The sequence below is a fragment of the Doryrhamphus excisus genome, chromosome 9 (assembly GCF_030265055.1).
Source record: "Doryrhamphus excisus isolate RoL2022-K1 chromosome 9, RoL_Dexc_1.0, whole genome shotgun sequence".
In the NCBI taxonomy this organism is placed as follows: Eukaryota; Metazoa; Chordata; class Actinopteri; order Syngnathiformes; family Syngnathidae; genus Doryrhamphus; species Doryrhamphus excisus.
The window spans coordinates 2,913,909-2,939,223 of record NC_080474.1 but is presented as its reverse complement, the minus strand read 5'-3'; the positions used below and the strand labels follow the sequence as shown (position 1 = coordinate 2,939,223).

Genomic DNA, 25,315 nt, shown 5'->3' with positions numbered 1-25,315 from the left:
CAGGGGTCCCCAGACTCCCGCAAACTCCCCAAATTCAGGCAGTAGTTGAAATTTTTTGGGGGGGGAACAGTTTCATGGATCATCGCAAAATTTGTTGGAGATGTCAATTGTGACAGGATGCCCAAGAAAGTCGCAAGAACTCATTTTCCCAAACAAATACAAAGTCTGCCATTTTGGGGCAAAAACAGGGGTTGCATTTGTTCCAACTATGTTCTGATTGTTTTCATGATGATGTGCTATTACTAGATATATGTTACAGTATGGTGTGTTTATCATGCATGATGTTGTAATAATTGCAGGCCAAGGTGCTGTATCTGCATGCTACTTGATGGGAAGTGCTATGATCTGCAGTCATTTACAGCCTAGCCTTAAATCATGTTTTAGCTTGGTAATGGCGTGCAAACCCACACGCAGTAGTAGCATCCGTGTGCTTTTAATGGGAATGAATGTTGCCAGGCGACATCGTGTGGAGCCGTGCGGCAGCGTCATGAAAGCAGGGGTGGGAGAAGGAGAACACGTGTTTGATAACCACATCGCCTCACCTCTCGGCGTGAAACAGTCGCTCCCTGCGGTTGCTGTCTCGGACGGTGCCATTAATGTGTCGCACTGTGGAATGAATGGCTGATCGGCGGCTGGTGTGATATCATGGCATGTGTGGCGCGCCTGGCGGCGTCCGTCACTGATGGAGACGGCATTAGTCAGCAAAGTGTCAGCTCTTAAATACATGCATAGAATATCATTTTTTTCATCTTATTCAATTTTCGACAATTTACCCCAACACTGAACTGTATATCAGTATTACTATAATGCAATGTAACAGCCATCCATCTTCCCCATGTCCTGACTGTGTGTCTAACGTGCTAACGTGCTAACTACTCACCCACCGTATTCCTGACTGGTAGGATACAGTACAATACAGATGCTGCCGGTATGATCCTGATTCCCTCATCCACCCATCCATTTTCTTCTGCTTATCCCAGTCCAGGCCTTAGGGGCAGCAGTCTCAGTAGGGTAAGTCCAGACTTCCCAGTCTCCGGTCAGTGGACACCAAGGTGTTCCCAGGCCAGTCCCATAATGCCACCAGCGACTTTCGCGCTATGTTGAAGAGACCTGCCAGCCAAGTCCTCAGACTTGAGGAACTCGGGGCAAACCTTGTCCAACCCTGGAGCTTTGCCACTGGGGAGTGTTTTGACTTCTGGGGATACCTCTAGCTGTCTGCGTTCATGTCCTTAAACTCTGCTTCCTCCATGGGAGGTATGTCATTGGGATTGAGAAGGGCCTCAAAGTATTCCTTCCACCATCCGACATCCCATGTCCTCAGTCGTGGTCAGCAGGCTAAAGACGGAAATATGACATTGGTTGGCACCTTGCTATTTGGTAGACCTGGTTGTACCTTATGCTCCGTCCAGGGACCAAGGCTCACAACCTAGGGGCCTCTAGAGACTTTTCTATACGGGGTCCAACACTGTGGAAATTATGAGTCCAGGTGAGTCCATCTTTGTCTAGTCGGAATGTCTCAACCTCTCCTTACTTCTGACATTCCATGTCACTCGGCTGCCGAAGACCAGGTTGCGCAGGCACCCGGCCTCAACATTGCTTGGCCCCACAGGTAGTGGTTCTATGGGGGGGAGGGAGGGGGGGTCCATCCCGGTGTCCCACATCTGGGTGAGGTATTCCTCTTGTGTCTGTTCATAGCATCTTCTCATGATGGTGCAGCCATTTTATAGGATAAGTTCTGTGTCAGCGCTTTGTTGAGACAATGTAAACGTACGTATATGTAAGGTACATTAAGCAAAGTATATCCTTGCTGATGACAACAATAGACGATCAAGTAACCCTTGCTAATAAATGATGAAGAAAAGGTGTATGAATACTAATAGCGCATGTATGAATATAGAAAGGGAGCCACTTTGACTGGTAAAGTGGAAAGAAAAGATGTGAATAGAGACATCAAAGTAAGCACACAAGCAGAATAGATTAGCATAATTTAGAATCAACAAGATGATCCACTAACACAGATTTTGACTGTGAGCCAGATTATATGGAAAATCAACGTGTTTGCAAATGCCCAGCAAAAGGTCACCATGGTATTGGATTTTTTTTTTCTTTCAAAATACCTCCTGGCATTGCAAATACTTTTGACCAGTGTGTAATTCTATGGGGAAGGATGAATCCCCTCCTCTTCCATGCCCCCATCCTTTTCTCTCTCTCTCTCTCTCGCTCTCTCACACACACACACACACACACACAATGGCTGCCAATCCACAGTAAAAAACATCGCTCTGGGTTATTCATCGATTGGCGAATGAAATGCCAACATAGGCTGCTCTGCTTCTACTTGAGCGCGCTGTGAAAAATGGACCATTTCCTGGTTCTTCCACGAGGCTTCCCACTCTGTTCAGGAGTCACTCGCACACAATGTAAATGAGGAGGAGAAAAAAAAACAGGTACGTGTGCAAATGCGCTCACGCCGGTCTAATTCCGCTGGAAAGTACATCTTAAGATTTGCTCTTTGACCTTGATGCATTTTCTCCTCGCCTTATGGAGTATGCGTGAAGTTGCCCAAACACATCCTGTACTCTACTGCCAAACCCTCACAGTCTTGTCAGGCTCCACGCTCAAACCACCACCATCGCAACCGTGCTGCAGTCAAAGATGAACTTATATCTGTATCGCTGTATGTGGAGCGACCCTACATGGGCCTTATCAAACACAGTACCGATATACGCACTGCTAATCAATGATCACATCAGCACGTCGCCCGGCCTTTAGCCCGGTCGTCAGGCTAGCATGCGGCACCTTAGAAAGATAACATTGAACAACACAAAAAGACAACAGGAAGTCCTCCATGTGCATTTGTCAAGGACATGCAGAAGCTCTGCAGCGTTTCGCCTCGGAGGAACCCTGCTGGATCTGCAACAACACATGCAGAGATGTAGTAGTAGTAGTATGAGTAGCAGTATTATTAGTATTAGAATGATTCTTCCACCTGTTGCTAACGTCACACAACCATACACACATTAGCTACACTTTCTCCAACTACGTGACATCATATGCTATAGAGTATCTTTATCATGTACTAGCATACTGTATACTTACTAAATATCATTACTATCCTCTTATGGCATATGCATGCAAAAATAGTACAGTATATTCCATGATGAAAATTCTTACAGTTAAATGATTTCATATCACAATTCATGAGTTCACATTTCTGTATCCGTTTGTCTATTTAGTAAAAAACAATTCAATTAAATATTATAAATCATTATAAATTACTTTATGTAAATTTTGTAAAAAAAAATATATATATATAATTTAAAATTCTACATTTCTTTTTGTATTTTTTTACAAAAAACATGAAATATAATTAAATATTATTGTTCATAATATCGTATTTCTTTACCTATATTGCTGACAATTTTGAGTTCAAAATTCTTTCAATATTTTGTCAAACCAAATGAAATTAAATATTAAAATTCAAAATTCCACATTCCTTTATTTGTATATTTTGAAAAAAAAATATTATAATTCTTAATTAATATTGTAAAAAATGTATACTATTTTATGCTATTCTAGCTACAGTGTTGCTGTACAGTATATACAGTATGTGTACTATATGTTTACAAATTTGTTTTGTGTGTGTGTTATGTCATTGTCAGTACTTGCAGTACTTTCTGGGCTGTATTTTCTGATGCATTGATTGTACCAGGAAGAGTAAATAGAGTAGTACATGCAGTGATATGAGCCATCCCTGATGACAGTGAGCATGACTTAGTGACGTAGTAGGTGTACCTAATGATGTGGCTGGATGCGTATGCGTCTCTGTCATCTTGGGATTAAAAGGCAGATATTGTGCATGAAATGTGCGCTTATATTCACCACGTCTGCCTCTAATTGATCCACTTTCCGCTCTAATAAGGCATCAACATGCACGGCATCTGGCCACGCCTCCCTTCCCTGGTGGCGTAGGGAATATACGTAGGCTGTGGAGAAAAGGAAGGTCCTGAGAGGACAGATGCTGGATGATATCACGCCTGATATCACACACTGCAAGCATTTCCACCATGGCTGTATTCTCCCCACACATGAGCAGGGCTTGGATCCCCCAAGACAGGAAAAAATCATCCCAATAATTAACAATACAATTAAATATGTTTTTAAATACATTAAAAAAATATATACAAAAAAGACTGTCTTTAGAATTATTATTAGTTATTAATTAGTGTATTTATATATATGACAATTAATAATATAAATAATCATATAAATTAATAAACACGCCGGTCTAGTGGTTAGCGTGCAGACCTCACAGCTAGGAGACCAGGGTTCAATTCCACCCTCGGCCACATTCCAAAAACATGCTAGGTTAATTGGCGACTCCAAATTGTCCATAGGTATGAATGTGAGTGTGAATGGTTGTTTGACGATATGTGCCCTGTGATTGGCTGGCCACCAGTCCAGGGTGTACCCCGCCTCTCGCCCAAAGACAGCTGGGATAGGCTCCAGCACCCCCGCAACCCTCATGAGGAAAAAGCGGTAGAAAATGAAGGAATGAATAAATTACTGCAAACCGATCCCATGAAACGATATGGCGGGTCCAATGTGGCCCCCGGGTGGTGCGTTTGGCATCAGCGCTCCGAGACGCTGAAGCAGCGCAGGCAGACGGTAAAGTAGGAAGAGTCTTGAAATCATGGCTGATGTACCTTCTTATTTCCGGTGTGAGCGTAGCATGGAGCTGCTAGAGAATGACTCAGTCTTCCAATCATTCCCTGGCTAACTTTTAATAGCCCAGAGAATCTGCACCACCTCCCGGTGACCCCAGCAATAATATCTTTAGACAACATGATTGTTTAGCCAATGACCATAAAAACCCAATGGCCATAATTGGCAAATAAAAAGCACTTTAACCGCGCAGTGCAGCCCGCTCACCAAATCATACGATCAATACTCGTCCATGTTCATTTCTCCTGGAATCTCTAACTACTCTCTATTGTCTGCTACGCCCTACAGTTTGTCACCATAATACTCTATTATACTCTACTCATTAAACATATACACGATTATATATAAAACACACAACTGTCAAACTAGCAATTTGAATATTCAGTACTATTTGACGGAGCATGAGAACTATAGTGGTTCTAAAGGCTCACACGCATGCTAATGTTACCCGAATAGTAGGTTGTAAATATTGTCAATTCCAGACTATTGAAAGCACCAAATTTACAGGAAAGGGAAGGGTTAGGGTCATTTTGCATATACATAGGCCGCACAAGTTGCGTTTTTAGGCAGAAAGACACACCTTGGAATCCTACCTGTACTCCATCTTCCATCTTCTTGCTAGCTTCACATGTTAGCTCCAACGATGACACGTGAGGCGCTTTTTTCCATCAAAGTCCAACATCCAAACAGTCAAAGCGGTCCAAACAGTCCGGGCAGACGCTGTACAAATTCTACACTTCATCAAACTGACTTAACATTTGTCACAAAATTGCTCTATAAGACTTCCAAACACGTCACATTTAGCTAGCTTGTACTTCTCTACTTCCTGGTTCCACACTCAAAGCATCATGGGAGATATAGTTCTTTTAGCCACAAGTGGGCAAAATCATTGTTTCAACCGCAGGGGTCAAAGCGTGGGGAAAAAAATAGTGGTGTATAGCCTGCATGCGTGGGTTTTCTCCGGGTACTCCAGTTTCTTCCCACATTCCAAGAACATGCTAGGTTAATTAGCGACTCCAAATTGTCCATAGGTATGAATGTGAGTGTGAATGGTTGTTTGTCTATATGTGCCCTGTGATTGGCTGGCCACCAGTCCAGGGTGTACCCCGCCTCTCCCCCAAAGTCAGCTGGGATAGGCTCCAGCACCCCTGCAACCCTTGTGAAGATAAGAGGTCGAAAATGAATGAATGAATGAATTATTGGGTTTACACAGCGGACGATTTGTTAGTGCACAGCTAGGATACCCGTGTTCGATTCCAACCTCGGCCATATCTGTGTGGAGTTTCCATGTTCTCCCCGTGCATGCGTGGGTTTTCTCCGGGTACTCCGGTTTCCTCCCACATTCCAAAAACATGCTAGGTTAATTAGCGACTCCAAATTGTCCATATGTATGAATGTGAGTGTGAATGGTTGTTTGTCTATATGTGCCCTGTGATTGGCTGACGACCAGGGTGTAAAACGCCTCTCCCCCGAAGTCAGCTGGGATAGGCTCCAGCACCCCCGCGACCCTTGTGAGGATAAGAGCCACTCCAAATTGTCCATAGGTATGAATGTGAGTGTGAATGGTTGTTTGTCTATATGCGCCTTGTGATTGGCTGGCCACCAGCTGGGATAGGCTCCAGCACGCCTGCGACACTCGTGAGAATCAGCGGTAGAAAATGAATGAATGACTATTGGTCAGACATATCACATGACACATTTGGAATAAAAAGTTACAAGTATTATTTTGTTTTCATTTTTTGCCGCAGAGCATTCATTACTTACAGTAATGACTTAATGACAGTAATGACAGTAAATACTTAAAAACATTGGAGTGCTCCTGTTTTGTTGATCATAATTTTAGCAGCAGCTTCCTAAAATCAGCAGAGGACTCCTGTCTTATAGAGGATCTTTGATGTACATATTTTTTTTGTAGTGGATTCCTGAAAACAGTGGAGCACTACTGTCTTATAGCGGACCTTTGACTAGCTTATTTTTAGCAGCAGATTCCTGTCCTGTCCTGTCTTATAGATGATCTTTGAAAACATATTTTCATATTGCAGTGGTGTGAGCCAAGGTTTGGCTTCTGTGTTTGGTGCTAGTGAGTGTGCCGCCATCTTTAACCGCCATCTTTAACCGCCACGCGGTGTGTGTGTGTGTGTGTGTGTGTGTGTGTTAGGTGCGAAGAGTGTGGGTTTGTCCGTGAGGGCCAAGCCGGAGCAGAGCGAGAGAGAGAGAAAGAGCGAGTGCGTGTCCACAGGCCGTCGGTGCTGTGGATGAATTCATTAAAGGAAGCGCATTCTCTCCCAGCTGCCATCTCTCCCCCTGCAGCCAGGCGCCGATCAATGGCAGGAATACATCCAAAACAACATTTAGCACAAGACCTAAGAAGCAGGGGTGCATTGAAGACTTTGTCTCCTCTGGATGCGAGCTGGCTTTCAAAAGGTGCTATTGAAGTGAAGGAGAGGCGTTTCTAGCACAACAAAGGAGCTTAATGTTGAACACACGGACGCTTCCAGACAAGACGTTTTGCTTTTTTTTTTTTACTCCTCACACACAAGTGAAAGGATGAGTCATTAATAACTGTAAAAAAACATCATTGGAGAAAGGCCTCGTAGGGTTAAATCAGGTGAAGAACACATCAGGTGTACCTAATGCTGTGGCTCATAAGGTATACCACGTGCTTGACAGACATCAGTCTCTCCTCATGACTGCAAGCCATTATTATGACGTTCTTGTCATTTGATTACGATGCATGTCATTGTTATCGTTCAATGGAAATGTCAGAACGCCACACTGGAAGGCAGCCAACGGCGTGCTTTTACTGCCATCTAGCGGCCTGACTGTGGAATGGCGCCGTGCGTTAACTGGACATGCAATATGGACACGATATGTTCCTATAATGCCGTATACGGTGTAATAATAATAATAATTATTATTATTTTATATTATATAATAATAATTATTATTATTAATAATTATTATAATTATAATAATCATTATATTATTATTTTATATTATTATAAATATGATAATAATGAACAATAATAATATAATTATTATTATAGCAAATATATGCTGTATAGATTATTTGTGGTGTGAGAAATTGTATTCTATATTGGTATTATTTATATTTCTCATCTATCATTCATGGCTATATTTGTATAATTATACAAATATATGCTGTATAGATTATTTACGGTGTGTGAAATTATATTCTATATTGGTATTATTTATATTTCTTATCTGTCATCCATGGCTGATGTTTCCTTTTTAATAGTTTTCAAATGCTGACATATGTTTTGTTGACTTTTAAGCCGTTTAGCCATCATTCTTTCATCATCATCATATTTAAAAATGCTAAAACCGACATTTTGGTGACATTTTCAGATGTCGTATTTTGTTAGATTTCCAAATAATGTCAATGATCTGTGTTCAAGATAGAAGGTTTACGCTCTGTATTCATTAGGATAATGAATTCTTACTTTGTTGCTAACCTGTGGTAACAAATCCAACATTAGCATGACAAATAAACTTCGTCATTTGTCGCTCATACGTTCACAAACGATGGCTGGAAGTAGAAAAACCATGGCATTCATTTGATAATATAAGAAGATGGTCCAGAAACTACAAGAACGTTATTGTGGGCCCGTCAGGGTCACAGGGTGGTCCTGGCGGTCCTCACATGGTGGTCCTCACAGGGTGGTCCTGGTGCAGTGCTGTTTGAGCGTGCAGGGCAGCACACCACGGTTTAGCTGATAAAAGTCCACCAGTTGGGTCAAGTCTGCAAAGCGCGTCTGAGCATCATCAAGGCTGTAGAAGAAGACACCTCCATCTTCCACCTGCAAGGTCATGCAAGGATGAACAACAAAAACATGTCAAACGGGATCGTTTTGATTGATTGATCTGAAAAGTGCAAGGTGAAGGAGCGTGTTGGCAGTACTCACGGGTACGATTTGGAAGTGTTTGGCTTTGTGTGTGTGGCAGAGTGACAGCACAAACGAATTGGGTTTGCTTTGACTTTCCCTCACCAGAAATAATCTGAAAACAAAATTATATTTCTTTAGATCATGCATTTTTATCAGAATACCCAAAAAACACCTGTATTTTAAATGATGATACACAGATGCATTAAGTACGCTTGCATGTTTAATGACGCATCCACCCGCTTATCCGGGTCCAGGTCGTGGGGGCAGCAGTCTCAGTCGGGAAGCCCACACTTCCTGTCCCCGGCCACCTCCTCCAGCTCCACTGGGAAGACACCAAATCGTTCCCAGGCCAGCTGTGAGACATAATCCCGCCAGCAATTCCAAGGTCTGCCTCAGGGACTTTTCCCTTGCAGGGCATGCCCGGAACACCTCACCAGGGAGGGGTCTGAGTGAGCCACCTCAAATGGCTCCTCAGCTCTACTCTGAGCCACTCCCGGATCACTGAGATCCTCCCACGATCTCTTAAGGTGGGTCCTACTGAGGAAACTCATTTCGGCAGCTTGTATCCACAATCTCCTTCCTGGTCACGACCCAAAGCTCATGACCGCTCTAAGGGTGGGAACACCTGTCGATCTCACGCTCGTCAACAAGACACCAAGATACTAGAACTCCTCCACTTGGGGCAGGACCTCATGACCAACCCGGTGGGATCACTCCACCCTTTTCCGACTGAGAACCACTGCCTCTGATTTGGAGGTGCTGAGTCTCATCCCAGGAGCTTCACACTCAGATGCAAACCTGTAAACGTAGAGATGAGATCCTAAAACCCCAGAACCAGACCACCATCTAAAAATTCTGTCTATGAAAACTTACATGTAGACTGGTTGGGCAAACTGAAATAGACTTTCCCAGGGAGGCTGAGGAGTGTGGACCCCCAATAGTTGGAACACACACTCCTGGGGAACCACCACCCCCGTCTGCCAATTCAAAGGTACTGTTCCCAAGACAGTCACCCAAGACGGTCCCTCAACATCCAGAGCCTTGAGGAATTCAGGGTAAAACTCGTTCACCCCCTCGAGCCTTGCCACTGAGGATCATTTGACCTGTCTGCATACGTGTCCACTGACTCTGCTTCCTCTGTGGAAGGTATGTCCAAACTGTAAACAGTGTGGAACGCGCATTGCTTCCTCTTTCTGAGGAATCGGATGGTTTGCCAGAACCTCTTCGAGGCCAACCGAAAGTCATGCTCCATGGCCTCACCGAATTCACGCTGAATTCCGCTGGCCCTCAGCTGCATTAAGGGGCCATCAGGAGCATGGATTCATAAGCCATCCATGCACAATAGGACTCTTTCTTCAGCTTGGCAGCAGCCCTGACCTCTGGTGTCCACCATTGGGTTTGGGTCCTGGGACTGGCACTGCCCGCCTTGTGGCCGCAGGTCCGATCAGCTGCCTCAGCAATGGAGGAATGGAATATGGCCCATTTGGACTCAATACCCCGGCCCTACCCCGGGATGCAGGCGAAGAGTTGAAGACTTGTCGAAGGGGACTATCATAAAAAGTAGCTACCATTACATCCCATAATATTGCCATTACATTTCATATTACTGTTCTTTTACTAGACATGCACAATAAGTTTTTTTTCCTTCTGCTTCTCAAGAGCGATATGGCACCGATAATATGGTATGGTACCCACCCCCCCATCCCCATGTGAGAGTGAGCATCCTACCCGTCAACAGGACCCTGCTGAGCGATGAGACGCTGGGCTTCATCCCGTGACAGTTTTCCATAGAACCACGGCTGAGCTAGATGGACAGCTGATTGCAGTATTGAGTCACTGTTTGTTATGAACGTGATTATTCATGTGAATAATTACAAAGTGCAACCTGGAGTGGCGAGAAAGGTGTGGGATGCAGACGGGCTTCCGTGTGCGCTCAGACGTTGCCAGCTTTTCCTCTGAAAAAAATAAAAAATAAAAAATAACAGAATTCCAGGTGCTTTTCTTTTCCATGGAAATATGACTCTTAAAGAGTAAAGGTTGTGCGCCTCACCCGCCATGCCAGGCCTTCCTCCACAGCCACGGACAGAACCTCACACGGGTTCTCAATCACACGACTCCCTTGGCCCGAGAAGTCCATGGCCACCAGCGAGTTCTCAGAGATGCTCCTCTGGGGCGGAACACATGGAAACCTCACTTTCACTTTCACTTTCACTTTCACTTTCACTTTCACTTTCACTTTCACTTTCACTTTCACTTTACACACATTTGGGACACAAGTGTGCACAAAACATTTGTGCTGAAAGAAATACACAGATTGTTGCATCACTTGCTGTTTTCTGTGTGTTCTGTGTTTGTGCACGAGTGCTCCCCCTACAGGAGTGGAGTGCAAGTGCATCAAAAGTGATGGTGGCATGCATGCAATTCTCTCACGAAAAGTGTTTTCCAGCACAAATCTGGTGGGCTGGCTATTTAGCTTCCTGCTTAAAAAATACTGGCTTTGAAGCTTTGTTATTTGTACTTCAGGAAAAATACTTTACACAATTGCAGTGACAGGAATGTTACAATGACAAGGTCAGGAAGTAGAGAAGCGTGCGTACCATGGGGGAAGGTTTTTGTTTTTGAGGTGGCAGCAGAAAGTTGTGGTACAGTTGGATCCCATACTGGAAGAAAAACAACAACGCTCTTCAACGCTTGTATTATAATGGAACATATATGATAGAAATAGAACAAGAATAGTAGAATAGTACAAAGAATAGTACAAAGCACAAGCAAGCAGGAAGAAGATGAAAGATGAGCCATTCCAGGGGTCAAATCGTCAACAAAATGTTTTAAATAGCACAAACATAGGCCCTGTGCTGGGACTGAAGGGAAACATTCACTCAGATTGTTGCTGTAAAGTTATTTCTGCTACAAAAACATACTAGAATGATGCACAGTATCGTTTAATGGCGCATGTACTGTTATAAAAACCAGCCACCTTAAGCAAGCGCACTGCCGTAATCCAACATATTTAATGACGCATGGACTATCGAAAAAAACCTGATACCTTAAAAAAAGTGCACGGCCGTGATCCAACATGTTTAATGACGCATGGACTATCGAAAAAAACCTGATACCTTAAACAAGCGCATGGCCGTGATCCAACACGTTCTGCTTTGTTCATCATCTGCACACAGGACTTTCATGTCCCGCGATGAACCGCATGTCATGGACTACAAAGGACACAAACAAAAGAGTCATTTTCAATGCAGCAACGCTAAAGTGGTCTCCTTGAAGTACCTTCAAGCAGAAGCCGAAGTCAGTTGGAGCTCCGTGAAGCTTCTTGGCGGTGAAGATGGTGAAGATGTTGCATTCGCTGAAGTCAGCGATCAACTGCAGATGCCACGGCTCCTGTCATATATTGTATATACTAGTCTATTAGGGCTGTCAATCAATTAAAATATTTGATCGCGATTAATCGCATGTTTGGTCCATAGTTAACTCAGAATTAATTTAAATTCATTCATTCATTTTCTACCGTTTTTTTCCTCACGAGGGTCGCAGGGGTTGCTGGAGCCTATCCCAGCTGTCATTGGGCGAGAGGCGGGGTACACCCAGCCAATCACAGGGCACATATAGACAAACAACCATTCACACTCACATTCATAACTATGGACAATTACTACAGAGAACCCATGCATGCACAGGGAGAACATGCAAACTCCACACAGAGATGGCCGAGGGTGGAATTGAACCCTGGTCTCCTAGCTGTGAGGTCTGCGCAATAACCACTTGTCCACCGTGCCGCCCCAGAATACAATACAATATGTGACTGACCTTGGAAGTCCCTTTATTGGAGACGTAAAGCCCCGATCGCCGCAGGATGAAGTAGAACTTCTTCCAGGACTTCCTGCTTACGTCTTTACTGTGGAGGTGTCCATGGATCTCCGGGCAGGTGCTGGAGCTGACAAACATCTGCGTCGGTCGTGTGGAGATATACAGTATGTCGTCACGCTTGGATAAGTTGGAAGACATGATGATGATGATGATTGATGATTTGCTACCTGAACAAGCTGAGAGTGATCCATCGCTCTGTTGCTTTCAGCAGGTATGGACACCATGTGGTCAGGGAAGAAGTCCTACCATGTTTGGTCATATTCTTATTGTACGGCACATACAATCTGAGGATCACGCATTCGTAAAAACTCACCAGAGGATTCCTGAAGAACTCGTATTTGGAGTAATTCCTCCTGAAATGCAGCCGATTGTCTGCGTTCATCCCCCAGCAGGATGTCACCTCCATGATGGATTCATGGTCCTCAATGATCCGCTCTGCTCAGCACATCAACATGAATGCGTATACTGATCAGATATGTATTGATATATTGATAGAAGGCTTTGTATGAAAGTGAAAGTGTGAAGCTCATGCAAGGGTACCCATGCCCAGGGGGGTGAGGTGCTCGTAGAGGGTCAGGCATTGTTCATCCATGCAGAGACTCTTGGAGGCAAACAGCTGACAAATATCTCGGGCGACAATGTCGCTGGGCACCTCCACCGCTCTGCTGGAGTTATCTTCATGATAAATTTTAATCACCTGCAAACACAAAAACATAAAGTACACTTCAGCAAAATGAATACAACATGATTGTTTCCGCTCTTTTTCACACACTCCACTAGTGATAGAATGATACATCCACGATAATTATCATGCACGCCTACCATACAACAATATTAATATTACACATTACAATTAATATTACATTATTATGCAGGATATGATGTTATGATGCGTAGATGAGATGATTGTGATACATGAGAATATGATGGAACAGAAATTAAAGTAAATGTTGCTCCTTTGCAGTTGCCGCCATTGTATTGATTGATGATGTAAAAACATAATTGGTGAAATTAATACCTCTGTTTATATAAAAAAAAAAGCCTTTTGTATGAAATGATGGCGGCGTGAGTGCTCATGGTGTTGCATGTTAGGCGGCGGGACAAACAGCGTCAACCTCACAGCTGAACCCCCCCGTTGAACTAATCTCAAGGATGGGACGGAGCGGCCAATTAGACGCGCCTGCTTTAACCTTGAACCCGCCCCCCAACCCCCAGCTGCCGCTATCTGGGGGTGGGGGTGGGGGGTGGGGTGGCCTCCAGCTTTGTGTCGCCGCACACAAGACTTTCACAAAGACGCCGACAAAGCAAACTACCCTTTTCTGGTCCATAAAATACATCCCAGGTCTGACATGCACAGGAATTACTCGCCCAAACGTGCACAGCACAAGATGGATTAGGAAGTACATCACTTCCTGTTGTTATTGGGCAGGGTGCCAAAAAATGGCAATAATAATATCAAAATATAGCACTGTATTTTGTCTAGACAAATACACTAACCTAAATATTTCTTTTACTGCCAGATATCCTATCTATCAGGGGTGTCCAAAGTGCAATCTGGGGGCCATGGTGGCTATTGGCCCTCGGCACATTGTCAAAATACAATTCAACAGGAAAATATACACAAAAAATGGAAGAAATGAGAAGTCATTTGTTGAGAATGCTCCAAAATAATCTGAGAATAAAGTTATAATAGTAAATAGTAATAATATTAAAGTAATAATATTAAGGAAATACATATATGTACATATACATATATATATCATTTTACAGCAATAGAGTAAAGCAATGAACCTTCTTCTATGTACCATACATTATCGTAGTACACTTACTGTATCATATCATATAATACAATGTACTTCATATTCTCCTATGTATTGTACATTATCATAGTACACTTTATGTGCCATATCATATAACACAATGTACTTCATATTCTCCTATGTACTGTACATGATCATAGTACACTTACTGTAACATATCATATAACACAATGTACTTCATATTCTCCTATGTACTGTACATTATCATAGTACACTTACTGTATCATATCATATATCACAATGTACTTCATATTCTTCCATGTACTGTACATTATCATTGTACACGTACTTTATCATATCATATAACACAATGTACTTCATATTCTTCTATGTACTGTACATTATGATAGTACACTTTATGTATTATATCATATAACACAATGTACTTCATATTCTTCTATGTACTGTACATTATCATAGTACACTTTTTGTATCATATCATATACTACAATGTACTTAATATTCTTCTATGTACTTTACATTATCATAGTACACGTACTGTATAATACCATGTAGCGTGAGGCAAACACATTTTCAGAAACAGAACCTGAGTCTGCAGCTCTTTAATAACTTTTAATAACTATTCTGATCGCTGACTAACGTAACTCTGACGGCGGAAGTACAATTTGCTGCATTGACGTATGCCCGGAAATCCCAACTACGCTCATACACATCAGCTCAGCTTAAGTTACGTGGTGTCTTTGAACACAATCCTTCATTTTCAGTCATCATTTAGCTTGATGTCAACTGTAAGTTGATTTAGAAATGTTGATGGATGCAAATATGCAGTTTATCATAGCTTCCTGTTGTTTATACCCTGAGCTATAAAACAATGCACGTGAAATATGCCAGCCAGTGTCATACTCATATTGATAGGAATATTATACTTGATGAGTGTGAGGTAAAAAAAAAATGAAACAAAATAGCAGATTTGGGATTCCTACCCGCTTGTGCAGACAAAGAGGAGTGATGGCTGGCAAGGTTGCTCTTCTTGCGCGAAAGTTCATGCTGCAGACTTCGGTCCCACACAACATGTAAACATGCTCAGGATGCTAGTACTAGTACTCCAAGGAACAAGTACTTGCTGACTGATCCCATGCTGCATGAAATGCATGGCAGTCCAATCTTGTGAGAAAGCGCATCTTGTTTCCTCCCCAACACACAAACTCCTCCTTTGTCCTTGGAAAAGTAAAAGCTTTTAGAAGGGCTGCTCTTGCTGCAAACATGTTTTTTTTTTTTTTTTTACTTCTACATGCAAGGCCATCCAGGGCAACACAATTCATGTCAACAAACCTCAATCAGCTCTGGGTTGTCATAGCTCATCAATGCTGCGCTGATCAGTACCCTCAGTCAGGCGTATCATAGTAATAAAGTACACATACTGTATATAATCAGAGATTCTGCCTTTGCAAAAATAACACAGTGAATGTGAAATTAAATGTATGTATAACAAAATAATAATAACACAATACACATTTCTATATATATTTATCAATTAATGTTTATTTATTTATTAATTCATTCATTCATTTTCTACCGCTTTTCCTCACGAGGGTCGCGGGGGGTGCTGGAGCCTATCCCAGCGGTCTTCGGGCGAGAGGCGGGGTACACCCTGGATTGATGGCCAGCCAATCACAGGGCACATATAGACAAACAACCATTCACACTCACATTCATACCTATGGACAATTTGGAGTGGCCAATTAACCTAGCATGTTTTTGGAATGTGGGAGGAAACCGGAGTACCCGGAGAAAACCCACGCATGCACGGGGAGAACATGCAAACTCCACACAGAGATGGCCGAGGGTGGAATTGAACCCTGGTCTCCTAGCTGTGAGGTCTGCGCGCTATTTTATTTATATAATACTTTTCAGTATTTTTTGTATTTTTGTATACTGACAACATATTCTCATAAATTATGATATTTTTCTCATAAACCTTATTCTTTATGAATGTACAGTTTGATTTCTTGTAAATGTAAGACTTGATTCTAGTAAATTTTGGACTTTTTTTCCTCATAAATGTACATAAAGACGTGCAGGCGGTGCCACTTATCAGGCAGCTCCACTGAAAGGGAATGAAGGAGCCAAGATGATAAGACCGTCTCCACTTCTCCCAAAACACAAGCACATCCAGACTGCTTGTCCTTGACCGGCTCTGATCCAAGCAAGAACCCTGTCCTTCTACTCTGTAGTACTCTGTATAGTACTCTGCGGTACTGTATAGTTGTGTAGGATAGGTGATGGAGGACATGGAGTGATACGCTGTAGACGATGTCCCTGGATGGATGGAAGGACTAAAGATAGCGGAATAAAAATAGCCCAACTCCAACTACAATTTCAGCTGTCCGACTCAACAGTGCAGGAGAATTAGATTTATTGACTTGAACTCAAGCGGATTGTTGATTTAGATGTAGTCCTTCAACTCAAAGCAGCATCCCTGTCATCCATCAGCATCGCTACACACAGCCACTGGACCTCCATCACTGCTGGCTTCACTCATCACACCATCACAAGCTGTTTTATGGTTGAATGCCGCCTTCTGTGACTCCAAATATGCACATTGAAATGCGTTTTTTTTACTGTAATGTTGGCCGAGACACACAAGCACCAGACTTGATGGCTGGAACTTTTAGCGCCCTATATCACTTTCAGAACCACATGAAACAGCTTTTATATGTCTTATTTTCTTTTAGTATGTCCACTATATTGGGTAAAAGTAGCATAAATGTGGCTGTAGGGGTGTTATTTAATGTATAGAGGTCTCTAATGTTAAACAAATGTATTTAGAAATTTATGAGCAGGTTTTCTATGTCTAATGTGTCTTATTGTCTCTTATTATGTCTCCTATATTGGATCAAAGGGCCGTAAATGTGACTATAGGGGTGTTATTTCATGTTTAGAAGGCTCTAAGGTTAAGAATCAGATTTAAAAGGTAATACACAGATTCTCTATGTCTTATTGTCTCTTATTATGTCTACTATATTGGGTAATAGGAGTATAAACGTGACTATAGGGGTGTTATTTCATGTCTAGAGGGCTCTAAGGTTAAGAATCAGATTTTAAAAGGTAATACACAGGTTCTCTATGTCTTATTATCTCTTATTATGTCTCCTATATTGGATCAAAGGGCCGTAAAGGTGACTATAGGGGTGTTATTTCATGTTTAGAGGGCTCTAATGTTAAGAGTCAGATTTAAAGGTAATGCAGAGGTTCTCTATGTCTTATTGTCTCTTATTATGTCTACTATATTGGGTAATAGGAGTGTAAATGTGACTATAGGGGTGTTATTTCATGTCTAGAGGGCTCTAAGGTTAAGAATCAGATTTAAAAGGTAATACACAGGTTCTCTATGTCTTATTGTCTTTTATTGTGTCTACTACTATATTGGGTTATAGGAGTGTAAATGTGACTATAGGGGTGTTATTTCATGTCTAGAGGGCGGCTCTAATAATGTTAAAATGGATATTTAAAAGGTAATACACAGGTTCTCTATGTCTTATTGTCCCTTATTGTGTCTACTATATTGGGTAATAGGGGTGCAAAGGTAACTATAGGGGTGTTATTTCATGTCTAGGGGGCTCTAAGGTTAAGAATCAGATTTAAAAGGTAATACACAGGTTTTCTATGTCTTATTGTCTCTTGTTATGTCTACTATATTGGGTAATAGGAGCGTAAATGTGACTATAGGGGTGTTATTTCATGTCTAGAGGGCTCTAATAATGTTAAAAGGGATATTTAAAAGGCGGTAAACAGGTTTTCTGTGGATAATATTTAGTAGCTCTCAATAAAACAATAAAGTCTTGTGCACCTGCCAGGCGTCTGTGTCGCTAACCGAGGATGTTGTTGACCTATGAGGTCTTTTGTTCCATTCTTACACGAGAAGGAGAGCTGATCCTGTCATAAGCATGGCCTGAGTGGAGAACACTTGGCCTTTTGTCTTATTAATGGTTGCATTGATCCAGCACGTGCTTGCTGACTTTACAGCACTTCAGCCATCATGCCAAATCCACAACAGCCAACGTTCAGGAACTGAAACTTAAGGAGGTCAAACTCTGTGTGGTTCCACTCACAACCTGCGGGGGGCGCCGTTGCGATGTTTTGTAAAAGTGTCTGATGTCTTAAAAGGAGATTTTTCAGCATGGCTTTGACATTTACGCACTCTAGGTCCTGAGATCAGGATCATCAGGGACTGGCAAGGACCAGCAGGTGCTCCGATGGATCAGCAGGTAAGCCGCACGTGTCTTGCATTGTTTTTTTTTGTCAGTCACCTGATGCTTTCTTGCTTTGCAGTTGAGCGAAGCGGGAAGTTTAATTCCTTCAGCAAAAGGTGGGAGATATTCCACCATATCTGCGTGCTTTAATTTTGTCAACTCCATCATCGGATCCGGTGTGATAGGTAAGGGTGTTTGGATTTGTGCAATGAAATGAAAGTGCTGACTGCATGATAAGCATCATGCCTGTGTTGTTATTAGCATGATGATTGTTTTATCATCTTAGTACCATAACATACTTATGCACGTGTTGTTATGTTTTTATGCATGCATGATGATGATTGTTCTGTGCAAAAGTAGCGTCTTTCATACCAAAACATGCCAGTGCGCCGTGCAAGCGGGGGAAGTTAGATGATCATATGACCAGCGCCTGTTTCACCCCCTTTAACCCTCACAACACCCCCCCACCTCAATGCTGGGTCACGCAACCAACCAACCAACCAACCCCCATCCCTCCAGGCGTGATATGCAACTCCAGTGTTTGTGTGGTGGAATTCCTAGCAGAACATTTACTCTTATGGCTGCCATTAATGGTGTTTGTCATGAGCAGGTTTGCCGTACGCATTCAACCAAGCAGGACTTCCCTTTGGATTTTTGCTTTTGATCCTGATTGCTTTCATCACAGGTACCGTAACTTCTTCCTTCGTCGGTTGTGGGGGGGCCCAAGTCCACCGCTATGATGTGTTTCTGGTTAATACCATGCTGTGTATTGTGATGTCAGACTACACCATCATCCTGCTGATTCGAGGAGGTCATGTGTCGGGAGCCAACAGCTACCAGGGTTTGGTGCAAAGCGCCTTTGGTTTTCCAGGATTTGTGCTTTTATCGGCGCTGCAGTTCCTGTATCCCTTCATTGGTGAGTGGTCGAAAGATGACACGTCCTTCCTGGACTCATTCATGTCATTTTGGGTGCTTGATTGACTTGCCGAATACCTTTTGAATACAGTAAACCTCGGATATATCGGATTCAATTGTTCCCACTGGTTTTGTCCGATATAAGTGAAATCCGTTATATGCGTATACCGGAAAATGTCCGTTTTACGCATATATCGGATTTATGTATATCCGGTATATGCGTAAATCAGATTTTATCTGTTATAAAAAGGCACTTCCTTGACTATGTTTCCAATGTACCTGGACGCGCAGGCAACGCTGCAAATGCTGCAATTGACGTCGTATAGCGGCCTGTCACGATTCGGCGAATCGGAGCGCCACGATGCGGCCATCCGATATATGCGAGGGAAATTTAATGGAAATGCATTGGAACGGGACTGGAGATTTTGTCCGGAATAGGCGAAATCCGTTATAAAAAATCTGATATATGCATTCATTCATTCATTCATTTTTTGCCGCTTTTCCTCACAAGGGTCGCGGTGGGTGCTGGAGCCTATCCCAGCTGTCTTCGGGCGAGAGGCGGGGTACACCCTGGACTGGTCGCCAGGTCACAGGGCACATATAGACAAACAACCATTCACACTCACATTCGTACCTACGGACAATTTGGAGTCGGCAATTAACCTAGCATGTTTTTGGAATGTGGGAGGAAACCGGAGTACCCGGAGAAAACCCACGCATGCACGGGGAGAACATGCAAACTCCACACAGAGATGGCCGAGGGTGGGGATTGAACCCTGGTCTCCTAGCTGTGAGGTCTGCGCGCTAACCACTAGACCGCCGTGCCGCCCCCGATATATGCAATGAATTTTTATTGGAAATGCATTACAGAAAAATCGGTTCTTTTTTATCTGTCCGTTGTGAGCGAATTTCCGATATATCCGAGTCCGATATATCTGAGGTTTACTGTATTTTGTTTCACCCCCGGGCTGTCAATGCAGGTTTCCTTTCATGACACGATTTACTTTTTTTTTACTTTGCTTTGCGTTTCGTCCTCAGCGATGATCAGTTACAACATCACCACCGCTGACACGCTCACCAAAGTATTTCAGAGAATCCCTGGAGGTATGCTGGTACGGTATGCTGTCACACCGCCACCGCCACGCACGCCGCATACAGTACCACCGTTGCTTCCTGTTTTGTTGCAGTCGGTCCACAGCACCTCCTGGCCAACCGCCACTTTGTCATCCTGGCAAGCACGCTGCTCTGCACGCTGCCGCTCTCGCTCTACCGACGTATCAACAAGCTCGGCAAAGTGAGCGCTTTGATTGTGCAACATCAGCTTGGAACGTGCGTCTTGTAAACCGTGCGTATGTTGGCAGGCGTCCTTCCTGTCCATGCTGCTGACGGTCGTCATCCTCCTCATCGTCATCGCCAGGGCGGCCACCTTGGCACCGCAAATGTACGAAAGTCATCAGTTGTCATATGAAAGTGGTTGTAATAAGATCGATAATAGGATCGATACCAGTATCTGTGCTTGCTTACAGCCCCCCGACGCAGGATGCTTGGATGTTTGCTAAATGGAACGCCATCCAGGCCGTTGGTGTCATGTCTTCTGGTGAGTTGACCACACCTCATGCTGCTTCCATTCATCTCCATATATATTGTACATCGGGGTACCAGACGTGAAGTTCACTAGATACGCCACGTATGAGATGTACGGTAGAGGTCTACACGGAGCGGCTGGCCCCACGGCTGGCCGGACTCCTCGGCTAACGGGGTGGGGCGGGCTGAAGAAATCTCAAGAACATGGCCATGGCTGTGGCCACGGCTATGGAAAACTCCAGACTTTTTGCTTTCCGCGATAGTTCTTCCCAAATGTCTTAGTGCATTGAATTATGGTTTATAAATTTGTGTAGATAATAAAAATCACTGAATGTCTTAACATTTCACCATTAAATATAACATTCAACAGAACTTTTGCACAAGCCACTGCTGCAGAAGACACTTGAGGTGCACCTTCTGGAATTGTAAAAATGATCTTTAATATTGATAGCCTCATTTGTTTCTTGGAAGGTCACCTATATTGTCCATAATCCTTCCTTATATCATCTTTTTCACACAATTTATATTATCTTGAGCTGAAAAGAGGTCATTTAATTTTTGCGCTTGTTGGCCACTCAAATCTCACCACGGCTGTGGGGCGGGGCGGCCAAAGAAAAGGACAGTCGTGTAGACCTCTAATGTACGCTATATTGGGGGTGTCACCAGACACACAGTTCACTCGATACGCCATGTATGAGAACGAGAAGTAAGCAAAAAGTAAAAAGTCAATAAATGTAGCTTGTATAGCTTTTAGCGTTCCTTATTGACTGAAGTGCATTATTATTATATCAACACTTCCTATCCCATATATCCAGGGGTCGGCAACCAGCCATTTTTACCCCCTCACTCACTGAATGAAAAATAGTCCAGAACCACAAAACATGACTTTAAAACATCTTATCAACTTTTAAAAGTAGGAATCTTTCTTCGTTCGACCAGTTTTTAAGTGCAGCGGATGTGCACGTGTAGCGGATGCTAACCGGGGTTATTATCGTATCTTCTTGGTTCAGCCTGGAGAAATGTCAATCAGAGCCAATTACGAGTCTCCTACGGTTTTGACACATTGAATTTTTGGGGTAGAAAAGTACTTGAGAAGGGCGTCAAATGGCAACTCATGACTGAAGGCCCTGGTCTGTGTGGTATTGGCTGGTTTTTTCGACACTTGACAAAGGACTACTTCCTTTATAAGGAATCATGTCACTATTTTCGTCTTCCCAATTGAGAAGATTTGGGGATGGATTTACCAAAATGAACATAAGTTGCAGACCCATTTTCAGCAACATTCCCATTAGCCTCCTGGAAACACTGGCATCAAACATGCCCAGAGCCATTCTTCACCTCATGAAGAGGAATAAAACACAGTGACTCATTCAGCAATTGGCTGACTGACGACCCATCCAGGGTCTGCCCTGCCTCTCACCCAAAACCAGCTAAGACAGGCTGCATCCAGAGCATAGAAAATAGACGAATGGTCAGTATAAATTCATTACAATCTTTCAATTAAACAGTATAATGCTAACCAAACTCAAGGTACAAATCGAGACAAGATGAAATCCTTTTCTCTTTCAGCACAAAACAAACTATTCATGTTAGCAATTTCATTCAAGACTATTTTCATAATCATTTCCTTAAATCACCACTTGACCCATCGGCGCTCATGAAAGAATGCATTGATGGTGAAACATGCAGTCAAGGATGTTTGCTGGAAGGGATTCAAGAAGAAAAAGATCTTCATTCAGAGAGAGAGAGAGAGAGAGAGAGAGAGAGAGAGAAGAGAGGCAATCATGCTTTTATTCATCATAAAGACAAGCAGTGGCCCTGAGGAAAGACACATGCTGAACAACAAGAAGGACAGAAAAGCAGCAATATGATGCATGAATTATAAAACTTCTACACCTCCAAAGACCTCACTGATGACCAGCAATAATGTTGGCTGATTTAGTCCATCCACTCATCTTCTACCACTTGTCTGTCGTCGGGTTGCAGAGGCGGCAGCCTAAGCAGGAAGGCGTCCTGTGCCACCTCATGTGGTTCCTCTCATGGCGGAGGAGCAACAGGTGACAGTGCTTCTCACCTTATCTCTGAGGGAGATCCCAGCCACCATTTCCGTCACTTGTACCCGCTATCTTGTCCTTTTTGTCAGTACCGAAAGCTCATGACCATAGGTAAGGGTATAGGAACCTAGATGGACCCCCAGGTATTTCAACTCCTCCACTTAAGTCAGGATCTCGTCCCTGTGAGGTCTGCGCGCTAACCACTAGACCGCCGTGCCGCCCATCGTTGTTTTCATTCATGTTTTTTTTTTCTCCAGCCTTCATCTGTCACCACAACAGTTTTCTCATCTACGAGTCTCTGGAGCCGCCCACACTGGCCAGCTGGACTCGGGTGACTCACATCTCGGTGGGCTCGTCGCTCATCATCAGCGCCACCTTTGCATTGGGAGGCTACGTCACCTTTACGGGACACACACAAGGTAGAAGGCCGGCATCCCCCCCCCCCCCCCCCCCCCTTCCCCATGATGTCTGTGCACCTTTAGGCCACACGCTGATCTGGTATTGGTTTTTCATAGGAGACATATTTGAAAACTACTGCAGAGATGATGACCTGGCAACCTTTGGCCGCTTCTGTTTTGGCCTCAGCATCATCACAACATTTCCACTGGAGTGTTTTGTTACGAGAGAGGTATGTTATCTCCACCTTTTAATACTTTTTATGATATGATTCATCTGTTGACTTGGTATCAGAACGATAACCCTAAGCATGAGATGCGACGTTAAGAGAAATGAATGTTCTTCTGTGGTCAGGTGATCAGCAACGCTGTCTGCGGTCGGGCGCTGTCAGCAGTGGAGCACGTATGTGTGACTGTGGTCATCGTCGCGGTTTGCACGGCCGTATCGCTGGCCTACGACTGTCTGGGAATCGTCCTGGCATTGAATGTGAGTCATGACTTCTTCTCTTGGTTTTCTACCAAACCTTCAAATCTGATTGGTGTCCTTCTCAGGGCGTTGTGAGTGCCACACCTCTGATCTTCATCCTCCCCTCCGCATGCTACCTGAAGCTGTGCTCCGGTCGCTGGTATCACAGCGATAGATTGATTGCCGCCATTTTTATCCTTTTGGGCGTGTTTGTTATGGTCACTGGCTTGACGCTGGCGGGTCTTAACCCCCAAGACTGTTCACACGGGGTGGAGATGTTCTACTGTGCAGACGCCAACGTATCTGCTACTCAAGCACCTGTATGACTGATTGACTTACTTACTGGATAATAATGTCCTATTGTAGCATATTGCAATGCAGCGTATACGCTATGTAATGTTTACATGATTGACTCCTATTCTTATCACCTTGGAAGCCATGGAAGCATTTGTGATGTTGAGCATTTGCAACCTCACAAATTTGCTATTTTTTTATCAAAACCTTTACAAAACTCATTCATTTATGCTTTTTATCGGGCAAAATCTTTCTGCAGAAAACGCAATTGACTCTTCAGCCTGTTTACCCTGAGGTGGTCAAAATTGACAAATATGTGACCGTCATCAACTCCGACTTCTATCTCACTCACGGGGCGACCAGAACAGAGGGTCATCAACTCCGACCTCTATCTTGCTCACAGTATGATCACAGTAAAAGTTAATCAACTACGACCTCTATCTCACTCACGGGGCGATCAGAACAAAGGGTGATGAGAAGAACTAGAGTGCCCATGATGCTTATAGAGTGCCGTACCAGGAAGTATAGCGAAACAGAAGCTATGTTCTGATAGGTTCAAAGTTTGAAATGTTAAGAGTTAGTACAGCTTCTGTTTTGACATGAACACAGCAGCAACTGTTCTTTTTTTTTTTTTTTACTGGTCCTTGGGTATTTTTAGATTCAGGGATTTATTTTTAATATAACAAAAAATTTAAAAGATATTTACCCAGTTTTTTGAAATTTTTTTCATAATTTTTTCTATTTTTTGTAATGAATTGTAATAATTTCAAAATAATAATAAAATATACATACATATATTTTGTGTTTTGTCTTTCCCCTGTCAGGAGTTACTTGGGCTCCTGCCTGTGACGTTCTACATCTACATCTACATTTTATAAAGTAGAAGAGAAGCAGAAAGTTTGGGGAAAATAAATTGTGCATTTCTATCATACACTATGCAGTGTTTATGTTCTAACTATGAAGTATGTGTCGGCACGTGGAGCTTACGTATGTTCTAGTTGGTGAGTGTACGTTGTGTTTCCAAATCCTGCCACACGAGGTCACTGTTGACAAATGAACGCCGT

At 43.1% G+C, this 25,315-nt stretch overlaps 3 protein-coding genes across 6 annotated transcripts in view; 1 reads left to right on the top strand and 2 right to left on the bottom strand.

Moving 5' to 3' along the window:
• The window catches only part of fign (fidgetin), an 81,386-nt gene extending 75,838 nt beyond the window's left edge, over window positions 1-5,548 (bottom strand). Inside the window, exon 1 of one of the 2 annotated variants that reach the window (XM_058081884.1) lies at window positions 5,306-5,548. In XM_058081884.1, coding sequence (XP_057937867.1) covers window positions 5,306-5,336 — 31 coding nt within the window. In that variant the 5' untranslated portion in view covers window positions 5,337-5,548. The remainder of the gene's footprint in view (window positions 1-5,305) is intronic. The other variant, XM_058081887.1, reaches the window with a different exon arrangement.
• Window positions 5,549-7,816: 2,268 nt separating this feature from the next.
• On the bottom strand, window positions 7,817-15,416 carry grb14 (growth factor receptor-bound protein 14). 2 transcript variants are annotated; one of them, XM_058081949.1, is made up of 13 exons: window positions 15,274-15,416; window positions 13,050-13,206; window positions 12,823-12,944; window positions 12,677-12,751; window positions 12,450-12,587; window positions 11,913-12,023; window positions 11,750-11,845; window positions 11,231-11,293; window positions 10,684-10,800; window positions 10,519-10,588; window positions 10,362-10,449; window positions 8,652-8,745; window positions 7,817-8,546 (listed from the first exon to the last, which is right to left on the bottom strand). In XM_058081949.1, exons 1-13 carry the CDS (start codon window positions 15,361-15,363, stop codon window positions 8,400-8,402), a joined length of 1,368 nt encoding a protein of 455 aa, XP_057937932.1. In that variant the 5' UTR covers window positions 15,364-15,416; the 3' UTR covers window positions 7,817-8,399. The 2 variants fall into 2 exon arrangements, with proteins under 2 accessions (XP_057937932.1, XP_057937933.1); XM_058081950.1 differs by having other exon boundaries at window positions 10,362-10,437.
• Window positions 15,417-18,506: 3,090 nt separating this feature from the next.
• slc38a11 (solute carrier family 38 member 11) lies at window positions 18,507-24,910 on the top strand. Of its 2 annotated transcripts, XM_058081948.1 has the most exons (12): window positions 18,507-18,558; window positions 18,623-18,728; window positions 19,154-19,228; window positions 19,325-19,459; window positions 20,497-20,562; window positions 20,646-20,752; window positions 20,820-20,899; window positions 20,985-21,055; window positions 23,354-23,515; window positions 23,612-23,724; window positions 23,847-23,978; window positions 24,044-24,910. In XM_058081948.1, the coding sequence occupies exons 1-12, from the start codon at window positions 18,547-18,549 to the stop codon at window positions 24,281-24,283; spliced, it is 1,299 nt and encodes a 432-aa protein (XP_057937931.1). In that variant the 5' UTR covers window positions 18,507-18,546; the 3' UTR covers window positions 24,284-24,910. The 2 variants fall into 2 exon arrangements, with proteins under 2 accessions (XP_057937931.1, XP_057937930.1); XM_058081947.1 differs by having other exon boundaries at window positions 23,354-23,724.
• The last annotated feature ends 405 nt before the right edge of the window (window positions 24,911-25,315 follow it).